The following is a 25,920-nucleotide window of genomic DNA, read 5'->3' on the forward strand; positions in this document are numbered from 1 at the left end:
CATGACCAGTGTGAAGAGAACCCCTCATCCCACTACACAGCTCTCTGTCCAGCCTGTCAGCCCTCATCCCGTCAGCGAGCTCAGCTCAATGCACCCGCACAGGGAAAACAGGGACAGCCAGATTGTTTGAGGCTTAGGGCTTTCAGCACCATTGTGGAGGTTAACGAAGACTGGGACAGAGGTTGGCCTAGGGGGTATGCGCTGGGGTCATAGGTCACTGCTGCACTGTTTGAAAACACTACATTTTTTTCATCCAACCAATCCACAAATGGAGAGTTAAGTGAGGAAGGAAATAAATATCTCAGGGATGCTCATGCTGACAGAATAAAAGATGAGTGTTTGATACATTATATTCAACAAAACATGATGTTATGCATAAAAATAAAAAGAATTCCATTCATGACCTGATAAAGTTTTAAATGCATCACAGTTTACTGATCTTCTGACTATAACCTAGTGAAGAAAAAAAGCTCATTGTATTGTGTCTCCTATGCCATAAAGCTTAGGACTGATGGGGATATTTGCAGTCATGTGTTAGGAGGGGCTGGTCCGCCGGGAGCCCTGCAGCATTAAGGCCATCAGTGGGTCTACTTCATCTCCTAATGTAAGGCCACCCTGCCTGCAGAGAGGGCAGATCTGCACAAACAAAGCCCTGTTGCCTGGAAACTACGGGTTGCTACAGCAGCGCAAGTCAAGACAAAGATGCTCAGGAGAGCGGCAGCGATGGTACTCCGTCTCTAGTGCGCTTCCAAAGAGCTCATTTGGAGCTGCGCTGGAAGCCTGTAAGAATGACTTGACTTTATTACTGTCATCTGAACACATGCAGTAGTCCATCCATGTGTGAGAGGGATTCTTAAGTCACTGATTTATGAAGATATTTATACATAATTCTTTGTAAACATTTATTCACTATATCCATTCGCTTTTAAAAGCACTGTTCTTCCAAACTTTCTATTCATCAAATAATCCAGGGACATGTATCACAGTGTAAACTAAAAAGCAAAAACGTTTCAACATAAGAATTGTTAGTGTTATCGTGTGACAGTTATGCCATTTATCTCACAATAATGTCATGTCTGTTTATTTGACCACACATACTGCTCAGACTAGTGATCAGTGTTGTAGTCGAGACCAGCTCATTCGAGTCCGAGTCCAGATCGAGTCCAGAGAGGGTCGAGTCCGAGTCAAGATCGAGTCCAGAGAGGGTCGAGTCCGAGTCAAGATCGAGTCCAGAGAGGGTCGAGTCCGAGTCAAGATCGAGTCCAGAGAGGGTCGAGTCCGAGTCAAGATCGAGTCCAGAGAGGGTCGAGTCCGAGTCAAGACCGAGTTCAGAAAGGGTCGAGTCCGAGTCAAGACATAACATCGTTGTACCACTATACACATCCATATAACCTTTCTAGTACAAGTAACATTACTGTACCACTATACCTGTAAATGATCAACTGTAACAGCTTTTACATAAATTTTAACCTTGAAGTTTAACTAATGACTGCTAATATCCTTACAATGTCTTGGATTATGTGCACTTTAGGTGTTGTGAAGATTACAGAAGGCCATAATTACTTTTCAAAAAAATAAGTGAGGAGACCATCCTGCTACCCAACCAAGCACGATGTGGTCTCATGATCAATCCACCCCGACTAAAAACACTCTCTACTGGTGCAGAGGAAGCGGGGACTGACAACAGTCACCATTTTATTACTTTCTGTAACAGCAACGGCTAATCTAATGCTAATTTCCCTGGATGGTGGGTTTTAATGCACGGTAAAATACACACTAGTCCAAGTTTTTTTTAGTTACGGAGGGCATACACACAAGAGCCGACTGACTGTCCAGGAAAATTTCATGCAAAAGTGTGTATGTGCCAGGGGAAGAAAGCTGGATGAAATGCCATATAAGTTCAATGCATTCTGTCAGACATGTTTTTGGGGGGAGATGATTAGTGTTGAGACAGTCTGTCTGTGTCTGTATTCATTATATAAGTTTATTAAACGATATTTGTTTTTTTTCTGTGACCATTTTGTCCTACTTTGTAAAAATAACACAGTTAAGAGAAATAATGTAGCAATGTGGCTTCCTGGAAAGCGGGATCACTACAGGCGGATGGCAGGAGGGTAACTTAAGGCCGGTGACACACTGGCTGCGTGGCGTCTCTGCTGCGTGCCAGAAGCGTAGTGGCTGCTTCGCGTTTTCTGTGTCTTTACACACCAGAAGCGTGCCTGCATGCGGCGCTTGGCGCGCTGCTGCGGCTGTGGGAGACATAGAGGGAGGGCGCCGAAAAACCAGGCTCTTGTCTTCATGACAACAATATCAACTTTATTTATTTATTTTTTTTATTATTATTTTTTTTTTACACACCTACTGATAGGACACAGTCAACAGTATTGACGGCACAATAGAGTATGTTTGACAGGTGCAATATTTGAAAATCGTTCATTATTAATTTATTTTTTTAATTACATTTATATCTGAATTTATGCCAACCTATAGACTTTCAAATATCAAAATGTCATGAATTAATATGTATTTGTGTACAAAATGACATATAAACATATTTTACTTTTTTGCCTGGAAACGCTTCTAACATGCACGCGTGTCGCGTGAAAAATAGGCGTCGGTTCTATTTCTAGCATGCACGGGTTTTCCGCGCGTCTCGCGCAGGCAGTCTGCAAGATCTAACCTGTTAGCATGGGAGCCGAATTAAAAACAGACACGCCACGCAGCTGAGACGCTTGCGCCACACATCCAGTGTCACTGGCCTAACGTCTCACGTCAAAAGAAAATCACCAGTCATTGGATGTCTCAAACATACATCAATTTAAATAAACATTAACATACAGTAATAATCATGAAATATTTTGATTGGGACTCGAGTGGACTCGGGCATAAGTCCGATTCCTAATATGTTAGAGTCCGAGTCAATACCGAGTCAAAATGCACACGAGTCCATGACAAGACCGAGACCATTAAAATACGGTCTCGAGACCGAGTCCAAGACCGAGTCCGAGTCTCGAGTACTCAACACTGCTAGTGATATCAAAAAAGTGTATTAACAAACAGAATCGAAACATGGCGTTTATTCGATAAGACCATATACTTAAGAAGTCAGAAATACCCTAATTGTCATACAAGAGCTGAAAAATTAGATCTGAAGTGACACACTTTACTTGTCACACTGAAATGTTATGTATCATTGTTGCCCAAAGATGGTACCACAATGCTATAAAGTAGGGCTGCACAATATTGGGAAAAAATGACATTGCTATATTTTAATTTTATTCAATATATATTGCGATATGAAATCTAATCTAATTTTTTCTTACAAACAGAAATGGGGTGAGCACACTTACATTCTCATTTTAAATTATTTAAACATAGACACCATCGTGTCAGTTGATTAATATGTGCGAGGGAGAGAGAGCAAGACAGCGCTCGTGTTGTTTGGAGATGGTCAGCGTGTGGCCGGGGCTCGCTCTCTCTCTCTTTCTCTTTCCCTGTCTCTCTCTCGCGCTCTCTGCCCTGTCAAACTGACAGGACTTAAAAACACAAGCAAATTATAAACTTTCACTCTATGATGGTTAAGCTGTGCAATTAATCCGCGAATCACATTGGTCAAGGGCCGGGGAGCAGCTGGCCTGTACAGTTAATGAATAACAGATCAACTACGACTGTGACTATCGTGGATTCGTACATCGCGATATCGATGCTTAAACGACACATCGTGCAGCCCTACTATAAAGGAACACAATTTGTATTGTATTGTAAAGATAGCCTCCCTCATACTGTTAACATACTGTTGCGATTATATAAATATTGCATTATCTATCACAAACTCTGGCACTTGCGAACCAAACTCATTTGTTCTGTAGAAGGAAAAAATCCTTCACAAAGAAAAATAGGAGTTACTTAATATATAAATAGCTGCACCCAACATTCTGAGCCTTTTTGGAGTTACTATTTGTGCCATGAACATGCTCAAACAGCATTTATCTTGATAAAACTGGAGCAAATTAGCACCAGTACAAAGAAGATAAGTATAATTCTATTTAATGGGTTAATTTTGTAAGAGATGATGTATAAAGAATATGTGTGTGCTGAAAGCTCTGTGTGATAAGCAGTACAATATTTGTTCGCAGATGTTGATTTTTTTTTTTTAAATCTAGTTATGGACTTTTTGCATATACACGACTATTCAAACATGTGGTGTTAGTAAGATTATAAATTCTTTTGAAAAAAATATTTTATTCTCACCAAGACTACATTTATTAAAAAACAAACAAACAAAAAACCTAATATTTTCAAATATTATTACAATATCAAATAATTTATTCCTATGATGGCAAAGCTGAATTATCAGCAGCCATCATTCAGCCTTCAGTGACACTTGATAATTCAGAAATCATTCTAATATGTTGGCGCTCAAGAAAACTAAATATATTTAAACAGTTTTAAATTTGAATCGAAATAAAAGCACCTTAAAATTTATTTTAGCCTGGAGTCACATTTTAAAGCTTGTGATAATTTTAATCTTTCTTATATTAATTTGCCCATTTCACCAAAAACAAATCTGCATTGAAATAATCGAACAAACATATACAGAGTGAGCACTGAGCATGAATATGTAATAAGGTCCATTAAACACTTACATGTGTGGATGAGGTGCTGGTGAACGGGGCGGTTGGGGGCAGCGAGGTGAGAGTGGGCATGGAAGTGACAACTGACTGATGAGCAGGTAACTCTGAGTTGGATCCGGACAGAGACCCTCCAAACACCGCACCGGGCAATGGGCAGGCTACATCACTACTGCTGGGGTACGAACCTGCAGAAAGACAGCAATTACAGCAAATGATTAAAGTGAAACAGCAAATTTTCACTGATAATTGACCCATTGGCCAAACATTCTCTTTTGGTTTTCACATAGTCAAAAATAACATTGTCTTGTTTATCAGCAGGAGATCTGGCATAGCAACTTCGGGGATGTTAAACAAATAATTAATTCTGCAATTACGGGAATTACGCAAGGATTTCAATACCATCATGCCCGACCTTATCTCAGACAAACTGACCCAGCTCTCCGCGCCCACCTAACATATGTCAGTGGGTCACCAGCTTCCTGACAGACAGGCAGCAGCTAGTGAGGCTGGGCAAACTCACATCTAAGACTTTCATGACCAGCACTGGTGCCCCTCAGGGATAGGTTCTCTCCCCACTGCTCTTCTCCCTGTATAAAAACGAATGCACTGCAAAAGAGTGGACTCCCCTCACTCACCATGAAGAGCACTGTGACCGCAGTGGAGTCATTCAGGTTCCTGGGCACTCACATAGACTTCATTGCTAAAAAAGGACCAGGCGAGGTTATACTTCTTTCGCCAACTGAGTAAATTAAACCTGGTTTAGGAGCTGCCGAAACAGTTCTACTAGGCTGTCTTTGAGTCTGTCCAGTGTTTTATCTATAGTTGTCTGGTTTGGTTCAGAAACCAAATTAGACATCAAGAGACTACCCTGGATAGTCTGGACTGCTGAGAGGATTACTGATGCCCCTCTGCCCAACCTCCAAGACCTTTACAGCTCCAGAGTGAGGAAAAGGGCTGAGAGCCAACTCTCTCTCCGAACTGTTGCCTTCTGGTCAGCGCTACAGAGCACTGACCACCAGAACAGCCAGGCATAAGAACAGTTTTTCCCACAGGCTATATTCATCCTGAAAAATTAAAAGTCCATCATAACTGACACGTTTATAAATAGCCTCTGGAAACTGCACATTGTGAACTACATAAACTGTACACAATACAATTCTGTATAGTGCATTATTATTACATTTTCTATTTTTCTTATATCAGTGTTCCATTTCATTTCGTCTCTTCTGTCTAATTCCATGTATGTCTGCACTATCATGTATGTTTGCACTGTGTGTGTACTTCTGCACTGGAAGCTACTGTCGCCAAGTAAATTTCCTTGTGTGTGTAAAACCTTGGACACCTGGTAATAAAGCTCTTTCTGACTTCTGAGTTCTGAAATCAATGCAGGTTATGAACTGTTATCTAGTGGTAAAAACGAAGTTTTAATAGCTGTAAGGGCAACCTCTGTCCTCTAATATACCTTCACCAGTTATCCAGCTTTCTTTCCTACTGCCCCCGAGATGAACTTTGTGGACTTTGAATGTCTTGTCTGACCAGGCCCTTGTCACAGCAGACATCGAGAGCAAGCACAAAGCGTTTTGGAGTCCTCTCAACATCCACTCTACATCCGCCGCCCGGTGACCCAGAAAACAGTTCCCTCAATCTGTTGACTCACTATTTCTTCTGTAAAAATGACTGAGGGCTTTTCAGGCAGGCCTGGGGAGGAGTGCAGCCCATTCATATTTATGTGCCGGTTCATGACATGCACGCTGTTTGTTGTTGCTGTTGTTTTATTTATTTTTTCCCCCTTTTCTCTCTCCCTCCTTCCCTACCACCATCTCAAATAAACCCAGCTGATGGCCCAGGCTGACCCAATGCAGGAGCGAGAGAGGCCCCCTTGCCACACAAAGGAATGAATGGCTCACGGCAGTCTACATTCACTGGTGAAACAAGGAAACATTGTTGGGCGGAGAAGTACCACGTGAAGCATTTACAATACCAAGCTCCAAACTCCACATAGGGCATAAGTAATCAAGAAAGGAAGCCTGGATATCACTGTGGCACGTTATTCCATTTAATCACAATTGGTTTTAGCTTTGGCAGATTTGTGAATACCAATGGCTACCTTGGCTCATTAATGATTAGATTAATCTTTAAATCAACGTGTTGAGCTGGTAATCTGGTTAATAATTACAATTTTAGGAAAGGTCAACCAATGGAGCATTTGATTAGAGGTTACAAGACATGAGCGACCAAACAAAGCAAGGACAAAGATCCTGTTATCTGGTGCAGATCGAACCCCCCCGATCGATAAGGACTTAACATCTCCTCCTGAAACCCCCCTTATCAAATCAGGGGAAGAGAGGGGAAATTTCAAATTAGATTAGCCAGGATTTCAAGTCAAACCCCTGTCTCCTCTCTCAGCAGAAAATCCATGCGAGTTCAGAGGGAGGTTAATGACGAGGCTCAGAGTCTGATAAGAATCCCAGCGCTTTCTTTACAGCCGAAGAGAAGAAAGCAGGGACTGATTCGAGGTATTGTTGCATGCTGGCAGAACATATTTAGGCCTTTGACGTGGCAGATGTTTTTAATTTTAATGTGGTATCTTGAGCAGTTATCAATGTCTTGAAATGTTTCGCGTTGGGTTACTAGCTTCAAGATATGTTCTATCACAAGCAAGCAGTCGGGGTTGACATCTCTAGAGCATGCAGACTGAAAGCGAGGATAAGTTATAGCGCATGAATTCAGTTAATGCAGCAAATGCATGCACTGCTCAGGATGCCTCCATAGTTTCATCCCGAGTAAGAAATCCAGGGATAGAGGGATATATTGAAATTCTATTTGTATTAGGTTGTTCCAAATCTGTGCGACTTTCTTCAGAGGAACATAAAAGATATTCTAAAAACGTCTCAATGTTTTGTGTCCATGTAAAACTCAATGGGGTCCAAATGTTGACTTTGAATGTGTGAAAAAAAAAAAAGAAAAGATTTTTCAAAATCAGCTGGTTCAAAAAGTGGAAGAAAAATCACACACTGTAACATGTTTTTGCATTTAAAAATGCAAGACGCAGGGCAACGAAAGCGAAAATGCAAGGTCTAGAGACATTGTTTTAAAAAAGTTGAACTTATTTTAACTTGAGTCCCATGTTTTTCTCCCATGAAAAACCAGCCATCCATAAAACAGAGAAAAAGGAGCTGGGAGCCACTGAGGAAGGGTGAAACAGATGAGATGGAGCACTCTGCTGTAGCCCTGCATTAGCCATGGCTAAATATTTACAGTCCAGCCAAATGCCATGAACAGGTGAGGGCTGCGATGGATGGGAGCACAAACAAACAAAAAACCCATATGGCCTTGAGAGAAGGGATATGGCAATAGTGAGATGGTAGATAATAGGAATGACAGAGAAAAAGACAGACCAGAGTATCCAAGTTCTAATCAGAAGGAAAGGAATTGAAAAACAAACAACAAACACACCCGGATTGTTGCCAAGCAACAGGGCAGCGCCAAAGATAAGGCCCCTTTAACATTGCGTACACAAAGCACTTAGCTTAGCAGGTGAGAGAGAGAGAGAGGGGGAGGAAGTGCTTGCAAATGAGTGAGGAAGAATGGTGTGACCATGTATTTATTCGTTCTGGCTCCAGATCAGTGAGCGGGAAAGCCAGTAGGGGTCAGGGCATTTCTACACACTATCTCAAGCCGTCTCACTCTGGATCCCGAGAGAAGACAACATCAGGGAGGAACAAATACAATTTGAACTAATTGCCTGTTAGGGGCTCCTTCCCTCCTCCAGCTCCCTTGTGCTCAACAGGTTAATGTGGATCTCTGTGGAGATTCAGAGGGCCACTCTTAGCTCTCAATCAGGTAGGAATGAGGAAGCACTTTAGAGAACCTCCATCCACTTTTACCCTAATGAGCTTCAGCACAGACCAAAGCAACATCATGCTGGTTCCCAGGCCTCTTTTCGAGAAGAGCAGACCTCAAATGGATTCCTTTTATTTATTTTTTAATAAACCGAGATGGAAAAAATTCAGGGAAAGATTAAGATGAATCACATGAATTGAACAATGCGATATTGAAAAGATCCTCCATGTGTAATTCCTGAAAAATAATTATCTCAGATAGACCAAAACATGGCAATTTATAATAGCCTATGTTTATAAGGTTCTATGCACATTTATGAATAAGAGTCCGTGAACAACTGCAAAGGTAAAAGAGCAAGAGAAAGAAAGAAAGCTAGAAAAGAACTAAAAATTTAGATTTAGGAGTATGCAACATATTTAAAAAGACAATCATGGCAGACTTCACATGTAATTTGAAAGGAATGAAAATGAGGAATTTGAGAATTACATATATTTTTTTGACTTCATTAGCATTATTGTGGTTTCATGTAAGCATCATGAAAACACAAGGAAGAAATGGATCCATCCAAGTGCAAAATTCCTGGGTATTTAAACTCTTGACATTTGGTAACCACAAGCATTAAATCTTGTTGAGCATTAAAACTTGTCAATGCAAGATAACAGAAATGTCAAAAAAAAACTTTCAGGGTAACCTGCAAGACAATATCATAGATGCCTATTCTTAATTGTGAGAAACAATTAAAATATGATTAATTTTGCAGCCCTAAATCATTCTAATGCCCCGTCGTTCTTATAGTCCATAACATGAAAATATATATTATTTACTGTTGTTTTAATTATATGTGCATCCCTGGTGTGCACAGATGAATAATTCACAATAAAAAGATTCCATTTGAATTTGACTGAGATCTGTTGTTGATTGTAAAGCACATATTTTTCTCTGCTCACCTGGTCCAGCAGACGGGGAGCTGACAGTCATACCCTGTAAGCTTCCATTCCTGAGGAGGGATGGGGACTTCTGAATCCCCAGACTGCTGCTCCCAGCACCCACTGCTCCCACACCTCCTGTACTGCTGACTGCACTCCCGCGGCAGGCCGTGGTGCTCATAGAGGATGGCGAGGGGGAAGTGGATGAGGGCATTGTGGACCCGTGCTCTCCTGTATCAGTGGTTTTACTGTCCTGGGTGGTGAAGCACGGTCCATACCGGTTCCTCCAGTTCCCTCTCTTCTTCTTCTTCACACCATCCTCACCAGTAGACGAAGACGATGTCGCAGAAGAAGAGGATGAGGAGGGCTGGGGTCTTTTGTAGCCTGCCGAGGCCAGGCCTCCTAGCTCTCCGGGTGGGTGACAGTTTTCGTAATGCTTGCTTGAGCTGGTGCTTTGGGGGATGGATATCATGCTGAAGGTGTTGAGAGCCACCATGCCTTCAGAAGCTGCATTTTCTGCACCACCCTTCACGTGACAACGGCTAAAGGATGGAGGTGTGTACGAGTCACCGGCTCTTAGGCTGGGATCAGAGAAGCTGAGGAAATCAGATGTGGGCTGGACCACAGACCCACTAGTGGCTGATTTATTGCTGCTGTTGCCTAATAAAAGACCTGAGAGAGAAAAAGGAAGACAAAGATGAAAGCACACCGTAATATCACAACCACATTGACAGAGAGACAGCATAAACCAACAGAGAGGTGGCACGTGGTCGTAAAACTAAGACCTTTTCGCAGCCACAATGTTTTAAATAGACAGAAACACAACATAGCTGGAGCACCGCACTTCATCATCTTTACTAAGAGCTTGTAACGCAAAACAAAAACTATAAATTCTGTGCAGAATAGTTGAAAAACTTTTACCAAATTAAACGCTAGCATCCAAAAAAAAAAAAAAAAAAAAAAAAAAAACTATATATATATATATATATATATATATATATATGTATTTTAAATCTGATTCATTCCTGTGATGGCAAACTTTTCAGTCATTACTTTTACTTACATAATCCTTCAGAAATCATTTGAATATGCAAATGTTGTGCGCAGGAAACATTTCTTATTATAAATTCTGAAAAAGTTTGTCATGCTTAATATGTTTGTTCAATTCATGATACATATTTTTTGATGACTAGAAAGTTCTAAAGATCAGCATGTATTTAAAATAGAAATATTTTAGAACATTAAAAATTTATTTACTTTTAAATAATATAATGCATCCTTGCAGGAAAAAAAGTACTAATATCTTTTTAAAAATCAGTGCCCGGTTGCATGAAATTCCTTAAGCTAAGAAATCCCTTAGATATAAGGTTAAGGGTACCCTAATACCTTTAGTGAAACTTGGGTTGCAAGAAAAAACCCTAAGGGTTTCCTCAAGGAACTTAAGGCTGTTATTAAGTTTTCCCCCTTAATTATCTAAGTGTTCCCTTAAGTGTTGCTACAAAGTCCTTAGTGACCATTTCACCTTAATAAATTTAAGGGACCAAAACAGCTCCCCTAAGTCAACTTAAACTCAAAATACGATGGCTGATTTAGTGTTAATTGAAGAGGAGGAAATACCAAGGCATGTTTTTAATGATCGTAATAATCCCTTGGAGACGATGAATGGTTGATGAAAGGCTGAAAAGTATTATTATTACTATTATAACCACTAACGAAAACAATAATTGCCTTTTCGTCCTCTGTCCAGTTCGGTTTACGTTTTTTTGTTTTCTGTTACGTTTGTACTCTCCATAACAAAAATATATGAATACAAGTGTGATTTTAGCAAGGGTTTGGCTTTGTGCTTCGTTATGTTCTGTTTACTGTTAGAGGTAGTAACTATAGCAACCGCGGCGATCTTTGCCGTTTGTTGTCAGAAACTACTGTGAAACGCTTCGTATAAACACTTAGGTAAGGGTGACAGTTAAGAGGTTTCTTGCAAGGCTCTTAATGAAATCCCTTACCTCAGGGAATTTTTCTCCCTCAGGGAAACCCTCACTTAAGGAGTTTCATGCAACTGGGCACTGACCGTTTGAATGGTAATGTACTTTAGCAATTTCAAGTATTTTGTGAATAACTAAATTTAGTTATCCAAAATAAATACCAAAAAAACCCTCTCCAAAATGTGGAATGACTTGACAGTCATTTTTTATTTGTCCTGATCCATTAATTTATTTTAAAAAAATTATTGACTTGACCAATTTCATAAGCAAAAACATTTTTGAAAAGCACGAACGATTAAGGTATGTACTATTAGATTCAATGTGTAAGGAAAATTTTACTTGGTCACACCACATGAAATTAAATGTAAATATTTTGCTGAAATTTCCAAAACTATTAAACCGACATGTATACAAACGGTTTTAAGTTTAAATTAGATTTGGAAAAGATTCTCCCTTTTCTTATCAAGGATCTGGTTAAATCTCCACGAACCCAGAAAATAACCTACAGAACCTGAAATCAGGCAATGTCAACATCTTCCACACCTAGGTGGGCCAGTCAAACTTGCGGGAAGCCAAACAATCAGGTATGTAGCCAGGCAAGAAGGGTGACCCAGATTTAGGCGTTCAGGCAAGGACTCGTCCTTTAACCAAAGCCAGAGAAACTCCGCCGTGCATGTTTTTACAGCTGTGGCAGGAGGCTTCTGAGCCTTTACTTCCCAATTTTACTACGCAGTCTATCTCTTGAGCCTCCCGCTAACATTAAAACATGCGCAGAGCTTGCATGCCAGTTAACACATCTCCAAAATAAAGCAGTGTCACAACCAACAGATAACTAGCAGCATTCTGTATTCTTTCCAAAACACATCCATGAAGTTCTTCTATATCTTATCGCTGGATCCTAGATTGAACACTGCAAGAAATTTACTGTCATTCTTCTTTGAAGACAAGCTAAAAATGTGTGAAAAGAGAGCTGAACTTTAGCAAGTGAGCCACAGATCAACCTAAACTTTGTCTGAAAGAATATTTGATTTTATCTGCCTTTCTTATATCAACAACAGCAAGGTAATTCACAAATTCAGAATTATAAACAGCTTAACATATTTACAATAAAACAGTCGTATGGCTCACCGACCCTGGATCTGTGTCGGGTTTGTCACAACAGCCCAGACAATATCACATAGTCCCAAGCAGAAGGTTAGACTCATAAATAATCACCACCATCTTTTGATCTCATTGAGAAAACACTGTGTTGTTTCTTCTTCCAGGGTTCCTTGAAGTTTCCCTTTAACTCCAGCGAGGAGGCCCCTGCCGTACTTTGACACATTAATGATTAGTCTCAATTTTCCAGACGTGACCTCTGCTTCAATCACTCCATCTCACGGCTTGATAGCAGAAAGGAAGGGAACATGCGTCTCCTCTGACTCACAAACTACCCTCATAACACACTCACAATACACAAGAGACGCCACCCACGACCCAAACGGCTCTTAAAGACTCGCCGCTCCACATTGCAGCAGCAGCCAGTCAGACGACAGTCCTATCACACACACACACACGCGCCAAGTTTATGTCTTCTGGCTTCCATCCAGCCCCGTCACAACAGACTCACTCAAGTCTCTCACACGTCGACACAAGACTTGAATCTGGCAGTTGCGTTTGAGAACATGCTAGTGAAAGTGAAGCTGGTATGTTTGGAAGCCTCACCTTGCTGAAAAGGACTGGTTGAGGAGGGAGCGGTGGATGACGTCGCTGTGGTGACCACAGGGCTGTGGGGTTTGCCCGGCGCTGACTTGCGGCCCCTGGAGCCGGAGCTTGAGCTAGTGCCGTGACTGCTGGACTTCTTGCTTTTGCCATCCGAGCTCTTGCCATCAGAGGAGCTGCCATCCTTGGAGCTGGAACTGGAGTGAGGTGGAACTTCCTGGAAGTTGGCATTAGTGAAACGACCTCCGCTGTCGTCCAGACGCTTCTGGGTGGAGGTAATGGAGGCGACACTTCCGCCAGTGCTGCTGTTGTAGCTCTGTGGCCAAGAAGAGAAATTCACATATGACAAAAATAAATTAATTAATAAAATACAATATAAACTAAAAAGTGCACACATGTACATATATACATTATACATACACACACACACACACACACACACACACACACACATATATATATATATATATATACATATATATATATACACACATACATACAAGTATATGTGTGTGTGTGCGCGTGTATGTATGTATATATAAACAAAGAGCTGAGTAGTAACTGATTACATGTAATCTGGATTACGTAATAAGATACCAAGAATTAAGTGCTTGTAATTGGATTAAATAACATTTTAAAATACTCTGAATCAGACTACAGTTACGTTTTTATCGATTACATGATTACATATTATTCCTACAACAGTAAAACATTATTCATAATTTATTGATTTTCCCCAATTCCTCTTTTTCATCTTATAGATGTTCCTTTCTGAAGTAGCCGGCTGCTTACATCTACTCAGAAAGTCTTTCAGTTTTGTGGACATTACCACAAAGACCAGGCAATACCACCAGCTGTCTACACAGCCTTTGATTGAAAATAATTTATGATTTATTCAAATGTATTGCAACGATTTATTATAACTGTACATTTCTATGATTTAATTGATTATTAGCTTTTCATTAAACTCACAAACCCCCTGCAGTTCCTTTACAACGCCCAGTTAGGGAAACATTGATGTAATGTTAAATTCACCTCATGATGTTAATAACAAATGAAATAAATGTTCTTCCTCTGTATTTTATATCAATTATGGTACAAAATTATCCTATTCAAATCAATGTGACAAGTTAGGTCAAGCGTAATAAAAAAGTAGTCTGACTATATTACCTAAAATGTAGTGGATTATGATACTAATTACAATTTCTGTCAAGTAATTTGGAACCATTAACGGATTAAAATGTGTAATCTACCCAGTTAATAGAATAAAAATAAAAATCATCCATGAACTCACCTTCTCAGAGGCCACCATCATAGCTGGCACCAAGGAAGGTGACATTTCCAAAGACTTTTTGTGCTTTGGTTTGTGACGATCTCTTTCTTTATGTTTCTGTGCAACAACACAAACAACAACAACAACATTAAATGAAGATGGTACCGCAAACGCTTCGACTAAAGCCAGTAGAGCTTGGGAAGGACTTTAGCCTACACTGTCATTTTCTGAAACAAAGAAAGAAATAGAAATAATGATTCTGAACAAGTCAATCATTTGCAAGCAGTCTTCAAACCCAGCAAGGAGAGCCCCTTGTTCTGTCCATTCAGATCATCACATAAAGAAAAAAGAAAGATGGGTAAGGTTTCACACTGCAGGCCTGACCAGAGTCTATTGCTGCTTAATTTACACTTCGGTCTAGTGCCGTGCTCCGCACAGCTCGATTTGCGCTCGAGAAGCAGGAGCGTGAACAAATTTACACCTCACACTCCAATCGAACACCTCCAAACTCTCGGTTTCTGTTCTTAAGAGTGAGGCTGTAAAAATATGCAGTGATCCTGAAACATTCGTAGAGAATATTTACACATTCCCCACTGGAGCGATATACAAACGTCTAGCTTTTTTTTTTTTTTTGCCATTTCTGCCATCTTCAAGCCATTGTCTAAAATGGACAATTATTCTGAACATGATAATGGTTTACACTTCTCCTCAGTGCAAGAGGCGGTGACAATTCCAAAGGCCCTCAGGCTAAAGTTTTTCAATGAAAATGAAAATGAGTTTCCGCTTCCTGCATATACTATTTTAAAAGCCATTTTCTTAAAATGGAAAAATCGTACAAACTTGAAATGAAGGTTTTGAATAAGCACCCTGGCAATTTTTTGAAGTGTGTGGAAAAAGATTGTATTATATTGAATACTCAATATATATTGATTTTAATTCGCAACCTACATATCCAAATGTCACTGTTTTTGTTATGCTTAAAAATCATTTGCTCATGCTCTAGAAGAAATAAAATAAAATCGCAAACCAGTTTGCAAAGACAAGACTTCAAGTAATTAACTTTGTTCCAAAAGATGTTGACAGGGCAGGTGTTTTCGTGAGATTTCTTTTTTTTGTTTTTAATAAAAAAAATAATTTCATGACACTACTTGGCTTTATGAATGGAGAAAAGAAAAATACACAGTATAACATTCATTTTATTTCCATCAAATAAATAAACTGAAACTTTATAGATATGCAGACCCTTATGTGATGACAAAACGCAGGTATGAACTGCTGTTTACTGGTCTAATTACAATTCTGACACAAACTTCTTGCAAGAGTTTGACATAAGACGACAGCTATCTTAATTATACAAAGATGAATAGTTCAGGCAGAGGACACAGCAAAAGAGAGAGAACAAAAAGCCAAGACATTTATCATAACTGATCAATTCCTTCAGCAGATTAGTGATATGTAGGAAATCTCTTACAGGATGAACAAAGACACGACTCCAGAAGCTTCAGGCTAAGTATTAAAATTCAACTATGTAAATTAATAAATAAAATAGATCTTCAAATAAAAAAAAAGTTTAAATACAAAAGACACTAATCATCCAGAAAAACAAAGCTAAAATGCCAAACAGATCAGAATTTAAGATACGTGAGGAGGAAGAGAGATTTTCTTCCCAGATGCCGTTCTCGACAGCTTCTCGGAGCACATTTGAACCAGCTGCAAATTGAGAAGCTTTTAGCCTCTATTGTTGTTTGGCCCTTGGGTTTGGAATTAGCTAGGTATACATCTGAGCCCCCCGACCTTTGACCTGGGAATGTGGAGTAGGGGGGGGATGGGCCCCCTTTGCTAATGCAAATCAGGCGCCGTAACAATAGCCATGGAGGAGCACAGAACACTCCACAACACCATCTTCAAGAATACGGCTCCAACCGGAATCACTGTTCACATCAAGCCCTCTCAGACGAAGAAGTTAAATAATCAGAATAATTCTGGGAGAAACTGCTTTAAATGGCATCTCATATTGAATCTTTCTCTAGCCTAGATTACACAGGCCGCAGTCTGTCTTTGAGCAGCTTGACAGAGCACCATCCACTCCATTTTGAGAAGCATTTCCAATGCAAACTCATTCAAACCAATTCAAATAATTACAGAATTTGTGTCATAACCAACAGCCTCGATTTCTGACCCCCACTGCCCGCTGTAAATGCTCATCTGACTGTTTTGAGCTTTCAGATTTACATTAAAATACATGAATACATACCTTTCCTTGCTCCACATTACATTAAAGTGATTCATAATTACTGAAATTGTATATATATATATATATATATATATATAAAAAATGTGCATGTGTGATTCCACACTTAATTAAATTGTAACTTTATATGTAAGTTGGTAAGCTTGCAGAAAAGCCAAAATAAAAAACCATCATGTTTCAGAAGAATTACATTTTTTTGATTACATTTCATTAGATTCGATTAGATTAAAAATTTCACGACTAGAAAATAACTTAAGCAGAATTATTAAATAACGAAGACAAAAAAAAACTGATAATAAGATGTATAGTAAACATGTGAAAATAAATAAATGTAAATTCTTCCAACAAACATCAAAAACTAAAAAACAAAAAACACACCAAAACATTTAAAGAAATGTCAAATCAACAGAGTCATTTCAATGACCCGGGTCGCCTAGAAATAAGGCAAATAATGCAAGCGATTGCTGAATAAGATGTGTGGGAGCTGCTAGGGACAGGCAGAAAATGATCAATGACGATGGATAGATGTGATGAGCTCCTCCAAACGTTTCACACTATGAGGTCTGCTGGATGAGTATTTCAGATACTCCCATTATTACAGCAAGAAGAAAAATACAGACAGAGGCACAATCGAAAAAAAAATTTCACTCAGATCGGATGGTCTTCTGCTGTTACGTACACATTTATTGATATGAGGTCATATTACAGGACGTACACCTAATTGAATTAGATGAGAAGCGGACAGGGTTAATAATGCTACATATTTCATTCGGTACAGCTGCGTATAGAAAATTAGTGGAACAAATGACTACACTACCTATCAATACTGATTAAATGTACTTTTTGGAACTAATGGCCATGACGGATGCTTTTCATTGAATACAGGACTCTTTATGTTGATAATTTGTGGCGGCACCAAAATACTAATCACTCTGAGTGACAAAAGGCACTGTTCTCCCTCCTGTGGCTTTTAAAGCTTTGTGGGATATGAAAAGTGTGCGTGAGAGGGGCGGCACAGGGTGACGGTGGCCCGTGCAATTTAACCAAAACTAATCACAGCGGTGCATATTTTGGATAAACAAGAGTTTTGGTTTTGTACGTTTACCTCATAGTCTGAAGTCGTGAGGAGGGGGGCATCAATCACACATGGCAGGAAGTAAGGTAGATCTGGAGGCTGCCTTACCTTCTTTTCCTTGTCATGGTGCTTATCCAAAGAGTGAATGGAAGAATCACTTAAGCTTTGAGCCCTACTACCACGGCCTTTGCTCCTTCTCTAAAAGGTGAAAGAGGAACTTCGAGTTACATTTAAAGTCTGTCGAATTATCTTTTGTCCCCTATTTCCTAATTCTCTCCTTTTCAGCACCAATGAAAACAGCCCTTACTGAGACAGGAAAGGAAACAAATAGAAGACAAAATCGGAGAAAACAAAGAGGGAAAATCACAACGTATTGATAACCAATCAAGATATTTTTCTATTTTGGTAAACTACGCCGTCAAAAAGCAGCATGCATTCGAATATTTTGGGTGGTTTGTTTATTTTAACAGTATGGCAGCATCCAAGGCTATAACTTTCAATTATATTTGATTTCTCCATTAAAAAAAAAAAAAAAATCAATCAACAAAATTCTCTTACCAACATTACCAGCATTCAAAATGACCAACTTTACATGTATTCTCTCAACACTATTTCAATTCTTCCTAATATTTTTTCTCAATTTATAATAATTATTTTTTCCCCTTATTTCTTTTGAAGTCAATGGTCTCTAATGCTGGTATTGTCAACAAATGCCACATAGAAACCTCAGGTCACAGAATGGTCTTCGTTTACCAGCAGCCCACTGAAACAAAGGCCTACATGGAAAGTCAGCAGTTAGAAGCCAGCTACTGAACTATTAAACCAAGAGACTGTGCTGATGCTGTCAGTCCGTTAACATGGAGACAGAGACATGATGGTGACAGAGACATGGTACATCTTGCAGAAACATCATGCTGTCATGTACGATGAATGACAACAAATAAAACTAGCAATGTGCTGTCACTTTATTCCAAAAAAATAAAATAAATAAATAATAAAAAATATATTTATAATAATAATAATAAATATATATTTATATATCTTCATTATATATATATATAATTGGAAAAAATTAAAGCTTGTAGCCATTGTAAACTTTCCAAATATTAATAACCCTCTTAAAAATAATATTTTACTTTAAATGTAACTTACTCGTGTAATGGCAAAGCTATTACATTTTATTCAGGGTCCAATGATCCTTTACAAATCATTCTAATATACTGATTTGGTGCTCAAGAAACATTTTTGTGCTGAACTGTGATATTGTTTCAGTATTTTTTTTTTGATGATTAGAAAGTAATAAAACACAAAAATCTCTTTACTGTCACTTTTGAACAGTATTGTACATTTATTCATTTGTTAATCAATTATATAAAAATATACTCATATCGGAGCAAACAATGATGCTAAAGAGTCCAAATAAAAATATGGAGAAAAAAAACATCACCTGTAAAATATTAATGAATAAATAAAATCATAAGAAAAAAAAAATGCATGAAATACTCCAGCATCTAATGTCTGAATGAAATAAAACGGTGTATACATAAATAAACAACACGGTCCCTCCATCCTCGACTCATTACAATCCCCTATGAGAACATCACAAAGCCCCTCACTCAGAAGACCAGCAGAGGACTAGCAGTATCTGAGAAGCCTTTGTTGAGTGGGAGGATAGACACACACACACACACACACAGAGCACAAATCTGAGAAGCAGCAGGGAATTGTGGCTCTAAAGCTCAGCGTAGCTCTAGGGCTGGAGTGGGTAAAACCCCTTGTCACACATACACACACACGCGCACAAATCCACAAGTACACTGATGACCAGGCGAAGCTGGACAGGAAACTACAGGCGGTTATGCTGTCACCGAGAGCTGCCACTGGGTGATGGGAAGGAGAGGAAAGGAGAACCACAGACAAAGGTCCAGTGAGTTGCTGTTGATTGACAACGAGATTAAGGGGTTAAAGGGTTTGAGGGAGATCGAGGTGGGACGGCAGAGGCCACTGGGGGTGGACAGAGGGGCTTAAGCCACAGCTCAGCTTTCAGCAGCTGTAATTGGACCAGGAGTGCGAGACATTCGAGAAATGAGAGATATTCCAGATGAGTGAGTGTCTTTTTCAAAAGCCTGCTGCGTTCACGTGCGATTCTGAATGTGCAGAAAAAGCTTGAACTAAGATGACGTGGTCACAGTGATGAGATCGACATGATTCAGGTACTGGCAAATGTAAAAATCAGTTTGAGTGCTTCGGAAATGCATTAGAGACATGAAGTATACCTCAGTCTATGGAGCACTAATGGCAAATTTCACCAACTATGAGCATCAAATACTAACTCAGTAGTCAAGCACGTCATTTATGGGAAAAACAACATGTACACATGTTCTGAGGAGTCTGCGATCTGTAAGAATTAAAGGTTTTTGAAATAAAGGATGCATTTATTTCACCAAAACACAGTAAAAACTAACGATTTCATATAATTGCATTCTATTTTCATGCATCTTACCATATAATTTATTCTTGTGATGCAAAGCTAAATTTTTAGAAGTTATTACTTAGTATACAGTGCATCACGGCCTTTCAGAAACCTTTCTAATGAGCTGATTTGGTTATCAAGAAACATTTCTTATTTGTAATAACAGCTGAAAGGTTGTGCTGCTAAATATTTTTAAGGAAACCGTATATCTGAGTAGAAAGCTCAAAAGAACAGCATTTATTTGAAATGCAAAACTTTTAAATGTCTTTATGTCACATTTGATTAATTGAATGCACCCTTGATGGATAAAAATATACTTTCTTTAAAAAAAGAATCATGCTGTCCCCAAACTTTTGAACAACAGAGCATGTATACGCATCCGGACATCTTGTGAAAACCACAAGATACTATACATATTACACATTCTATACATATACGGTATTGCAACTTTTATTTATATTCAGCCTGGACATTATTAATGCCTTCATTTAAAATGACAATTTCTCTAATGTCATCAATCAAAAGCATAAAAGCTGTGGGATCCACACCAGCGAGGCTTTGTGCCAGAGTGTTATAGTTAGTACAGTATGGTTTAAAAAAAAAAAAGCTGATTCTTACCAGTTTGCTGTGATGGTACTTGCAGTATCCACAGTATTTCACATTATCAGCATCTGAGCCCTGTTCTTCACACAAAAACCCAGCAAACTGAGCGCTACATTCAAAGACAAAAAAAATAAAAAACTTTAGAAAGATTGTACACAATGCATATTAAAAATCAGTAATATTTAAACTATTTTATATGAACTAAAGCAATTATCATATTGGCTTCAATCCATTACAGGCAAGTCTGTTGTATTTAACATGTCTTCCTATTCATTTAACAGATGGCATTATTAAGGACATTAACATGCTTATGAGGACATATAGCTGGAATGTTAGGTGTTTGCTAGGGGTGTCACGATTTCGATTTTAAATCGAAATCGATCGAAATTAAGTCACAGTCTCAAAGTTCGAATTAAAAAATGGAATCGTCGATGCTGCCACGCCCCCATGTTGCGTCTGGTTACTTGCCAAGCGGAAAAAAACATGTGTTGAAGTGCTGCGAGTCAACCTCCTCTAACAGCCACTCAAAAGATAGCATGGCAACTGCAGATGCAGGAGACCCATCGACAGAACTCGAATCCCCTCCTCTTTCACTGAAGTCCCTGGTGTGGAAGTATTTTGGATTCCCAGGAGTTATGTTGACAACGTTCGCGTTGTCGACAAAAAAACAACAGTTTGCAAGCTGTGCTATGTGCGTGTACCATATTCTCTCACTGGCAGCACGACTAACATGGCAGGGCATCTCCGCAGGCACCACAAAAACATTTTACAGATTTATCTGTTAAACCAACAACTACATAAACTACTCTTCCGTCTTCATTTGGAATTAAACTTCCAAGCAACTCAACTCGTGCAAATGCAATTACGCGTGCGGTAAGAGTATTCATAGCCGCGGACATGCGACCTTATTCGGTGGTGGAAAACTCCCTTTTTAGGCATTTAATTAGCGTGCTAGAGCCACGCTACGAAATCCAAAGTAGAACGCATCTCACAGCTACGGTGATTCCCTCCATGTACAATAATGTAAAAGAGAAAGTTTTTGAAGGTCTGAGCAGCGCACATTTAGTTGCCTTGACTACAGATGGCTGGACATCCAGAGCAAGACAGAGCTTCATGACTGTCTCAATGTAAAAATCGAGAATCGAATCGAACCGTGACCTTAGAATCGAAAATGCAATCGAATCGAGGATTTGGAGAATCGTGACACCCCTAGTGTTTGCAACTCACCATGTAACGTGAAAGGCTTGTCGGCAGCCATGTTTGTTACATGTCATGCATGCTCCAGAAGCAGCTTTGCTCTCACGGCCCTGTTCCTCACAGATGTAGCATGTCTAGATAGGAAAAAGGAAAAACAAAAAAAATCGAGTCAAAATGACTCTTCACATATAGAAAGTAGATATTATTGTATATAATGCATGGCTGCATTGCCCACAGCTTGTTTAGCATGAAGGCTCTACCAGTTTAACAAGTCTCTCAGAAGCCGCTCTTCCCAGCGCCTCGATTATAAGGCAAGTGATGACCATGTCATTTTAAATTGGATCACAGTGAGGATTCAATTACCAACAGAGCCGAATCTATTTTATCCCAGATTTTAAACCCACTATTTGAAGCATGAGATTAAACTTGGCTCCATAGTCCTGCGAGTCATCAGACACACCACTGAATCCAAATCTTCTAAAATACTGACTGTATTATACTTATCTACTGCACTGAAGGGCATCCATAGAAAACAAAACATAATTTGGTTTTCAAATGAAAAATGAAAGAATGGTGTCGTGATGGCGCATCCCATTAGTACTTGATTGAACATTGTTTTCTTTCCCCTCATGGTTGAGCGAAAAAGTTTTAAGCTAACATCTAAACATTTGGAAAATAGAATTATTATTGAGTTTCAGTGATGCACAGCGATCCAACCGGCAGTAGTAAAAACCTTCACCTACAAGTATTTAATATACACATTGAATATTCACGCAATTAAATATTAACAATTTACATGACTTTCAATACTTTTCTCCTCTGATATTTGAGGATATCCATTAATAAATTAATTTTGTTGGCTCTATTCATTTCAGACCATTAAGTGTACATTTTCTTTCATTCAGATTTGGTGCAGAATTAATGGCAACATACTATGTTTATCGAAGATTGATAAATGTAGCACTTAGTCCATTGAGCAAACAGATTCACAGTATAGACCTAAACTCCTTACATGCATACTGTTTACAATGTTGAGCTGATTTATGAGGCTCTTATGTTGAGCCTTTGCTTTCCTAGTGATATCCAGGCTATCAGCGTGTGTCTTTCAGTGGACACAGAACTTACCTTATTATAACGTTCATGAGGGACAGACTGAAGCACAATGGGCTCCATGGTGGATACGTTGGCGAACTCCACTTCAGGGATGTAAAGAGCACAAACCACATGGGCCCAACCTAAACAAGACATGACATAAGATCAGTAGATGATGAATAAAGAAGCCAAGACTGAATTATTTTATTTCTGTGCAAAGTTGCTGTGAAAATGGAACTGGGTTTAACAGAATAAAAAAAGTATATATATATATGTATATATAAAAAAAGTAAAAAAAATAAGTCAAAATTTATCAAGATTATTATAATAAATGGATAAGTGAAACACATTTTTTAATTAATAATTGTATAAATTAAATATAAATGTAGTGATTTTATATATATATATATATATATATATATATATATATATATATATATATATATATATATATATATATATATATATATATATATATATATATATAGACACACACACACACACACACATTTTTTTTTATTAAGATGTTAAAAGAATGGATAATGCCACATAATAACACATTTTCTGTTCAGTGCATATGGGGCACGGTTGGCTTCCTCCACAGTGTAGAGAAAAGAAAAAAAACACACTTTTTAAAGCATGTGGGCTGAGTGTGACCGCAAAGATGAAATACCAAGGTCTGGAAGAGGCAGAGGCATATTCTCTCCTGCCTAGCGTCTGGACCAAGTGTTGAACCATAGGGTGTCAGTCACAAGCACAATACACAAATATTATATCATAATTTCAGGCTACTACTAAACTTTTTCTCCCACATCAGATGCCTTTTACCCAAACTGCAAGGATTTTGATTTGAATATGACCATATGAATATGACCATATTCTGAGATATGTTTGTCAGAAAAGAGCAGATGCTATAGATATCACAATGAAATTAACCAAATGAGCTGTTTATCCAGCGTGAGGGCACAATAACAGGCCTAAACTTAAAGGTGAACCCATGAACTGTCTTTGACCCCAGCCTAAAGGGATAGGGAGGTGGGTTTTGTTGTTTTGAAGTCCCTCCAAGAATCCAGCAGAAGCCTATAAAACCAGGCAGTAAAACCCAAGCACACCCCAAAGAACTTCTAAAGCCATCAGACAGAAGGGTGGCACACTTAAAAAAAAAAAAAAAAGAAAAAGAGAATTATTTGCCAAAACGTTCTTTAGCTGAGCATTAGGTACTCAAATAATCTTGTTCTTCATATTCTACTTAGAAAGAATAACTGAAAAACTTTTGACTAAAGCAACAACTAAACAAAAACTGAAAGGATCAACCTGGTCTATGAACTCTTCCATGTGTTCAATTTTTTCAGTTTGCATAACTTCGCAGAAGTAACACCTGTAAAACCCTCTCCATGTGCTGGTCTGGTCACTGCTGCGGAGTTTCACTCCTCAGTTGGCCGAAATGTATAGATATCTTAAAAGCACATCACAAACACCTCCATCTCACTTCTGGTTCAAATAAATACTTACTAAAATTTATGTTTCAGAAATCTTCACTCCTACTCATAAATAACGACAACACGTGGAATGTTTATTTCAAAGAATTTGAAAAGGTTACACAAATTTAGAGCTAAAAAGAGATGACATGGTCTGAAACATTTAAACCATAAGCCTGGGGCAATGATGTTTCCCCTCATAGCCGTTAAACAGCTCCCCACCCCTAAAGATGGGGCATGGTCCCGTCCGCAGCTGTGTCCCGTGCCGTGTTTACAGTCTCTGAGCTGCCCTTGGCGTGAACCCGGAACATGAAGAAGAGGAGACTCCTCTTAGCCCCACAATGACCCCGCTGAGACCGCCCACCCATAAAAACAAGGTAAGAAAGACAGACACACACTTCCTAACACCCTTCGCTCAATTACTTAACTCTTGGTTCATTTAAAAACAGTTTAGGTGCATTTTATAACAAAGAAGTGTTAAAAAAATAGGCCTGAACTCTGAATGCATTTATTCGTCGCAATATTTTCCTGAAAGCCAAAATACATTTCATTTGTTGAGGTGAGACATATGAAGATATTTTGACTAATTAACAGCTTATTGATGAGATTCTGTTTTAAACCCTTTTAACAGCAAGGTTTCTGTGATAATTAAAACTGCCAGAGGATAGCAGTGAAATACTCCATACAAGAGGAAACCAATGCACTTTCATTAGAGGCATAAAAATAGAAAGGTGTCATCCTCAACAGAGCATATGTTCTTCTCAAGGGCTTCCATCATTTTATCACCTCAATAAAACTGGGCTGGCTTACCCTATTTAAAAACAATGAGACTTTTCTTGTTGTGGAGGTAATAATACATGTCCCATATAATTGTTAATCCAACAAATGGTTTAATTTTCAAAGATTTTATAAATTATCTTATCTGTTAAACACATGAAAAACCATGAAAAACATAAAGCCAAATAAAGAGCAGTACAAACCAGTGCACAGCCCTACATGTTTGTATCCTTTACGCTACTGGCCTATATTTAGCTACAGAGTGACTGCAATATATTCTTGTCTACAGCATGTAAAGCTAGAGATGGTTTTTCCATCTCAGAACAAGTGCAAAATAAAAACATTCAATATAAAGTTCCATGTCTTACCTCCATTATCTGTTCGCTTCAGTGCTCCATCTTTGTGGGGACACAGCTCGCACCTCTGTGAAAAGAAGAGAAATACATGAATCCCCAATCCATCCGACCAGCTGCAGACCAGACACAGCTCTGAAGGCTTTCAGAAACTCTACTTCTGACATGGACATCAAATTAAAGCAGAGTTTAAGAGTTAGACATCTTTTTTTTTTCTTTTCTTTAAACTAGAGAACAGAAAATCTTGGCAAAACTGTAGACA

General features: G+C 38.8%; 1 protein-coding gene across 8 annotated transcripts in view; it reads right to left on the reverse strand.

Moving 5' to 3' along the window:
• The window catches only part of LOC127945982 (protein AF-10), a 49,098-nt gene that overhangs the window by 12,096 nt on the left and 11,082 nt on the right, over positions 1-25,920 (reverse strand). For 4 of the 8 annotated variants that reach the window (XM_052542208.1, XM_052542209.1, XM_052542212.1 and 1 more), the window contains 9 exons: positions 25,674-25,728; positions 23,084-23,193; positions 21,989-22,092; positions 20,777-20,870; positions 17,794-17,883; positions 14,381-14,476; positions 13,090-13,402; positions 9,425-10,075; positions 4,647-4,819 (listed from right to left, as the gene is read on the reverse strand). In XM_052542208.1, coding sequence (XP_052398168.1) covers positions 4,647-4,819; positions 9,425-10,075; positions 13,090-13,402; positions 14,381-14,476; positions 17,794-17,883; positions 20,777-20,870; positions 21,989-22,092; positions 23,084-23,193; positions 25,674-25,728 — 1,686 coding nt within the window. The remainder of the gene's footprint in view (positions 1-4,646; positions 4,820-9,424; positions 10,076-13,089; positions 13,403-14,380; positions 14,477-17,793; positions 17,884-20,776; positions 20,871-21,988; positions 22,093-23,083; positions 23,194-25,673; positions 25,729-25,920) is intronic. The other 4 variants (XM_052542216.1, XM_052542214.1, XM_052542210.1 and 1 more) reach the window with 1 other exon arrangement.

This window comes from Carassius gibelio, chromosome A24 (genome assembly GCF_023724105.1).
Source record: "Carassius gibelio isolate Cgi1373 ecotype wild population from Czech Republic chromosome A24, carGib1.2-hapl.c, whole genome shotgun sequence".
Classification (NCBI taxonomy): Eukaryota; Metazoa; Chordata; class Actinopteri; order Cypriniformes; family Cyprinidae; genus Carassius; species Carassius gibelio.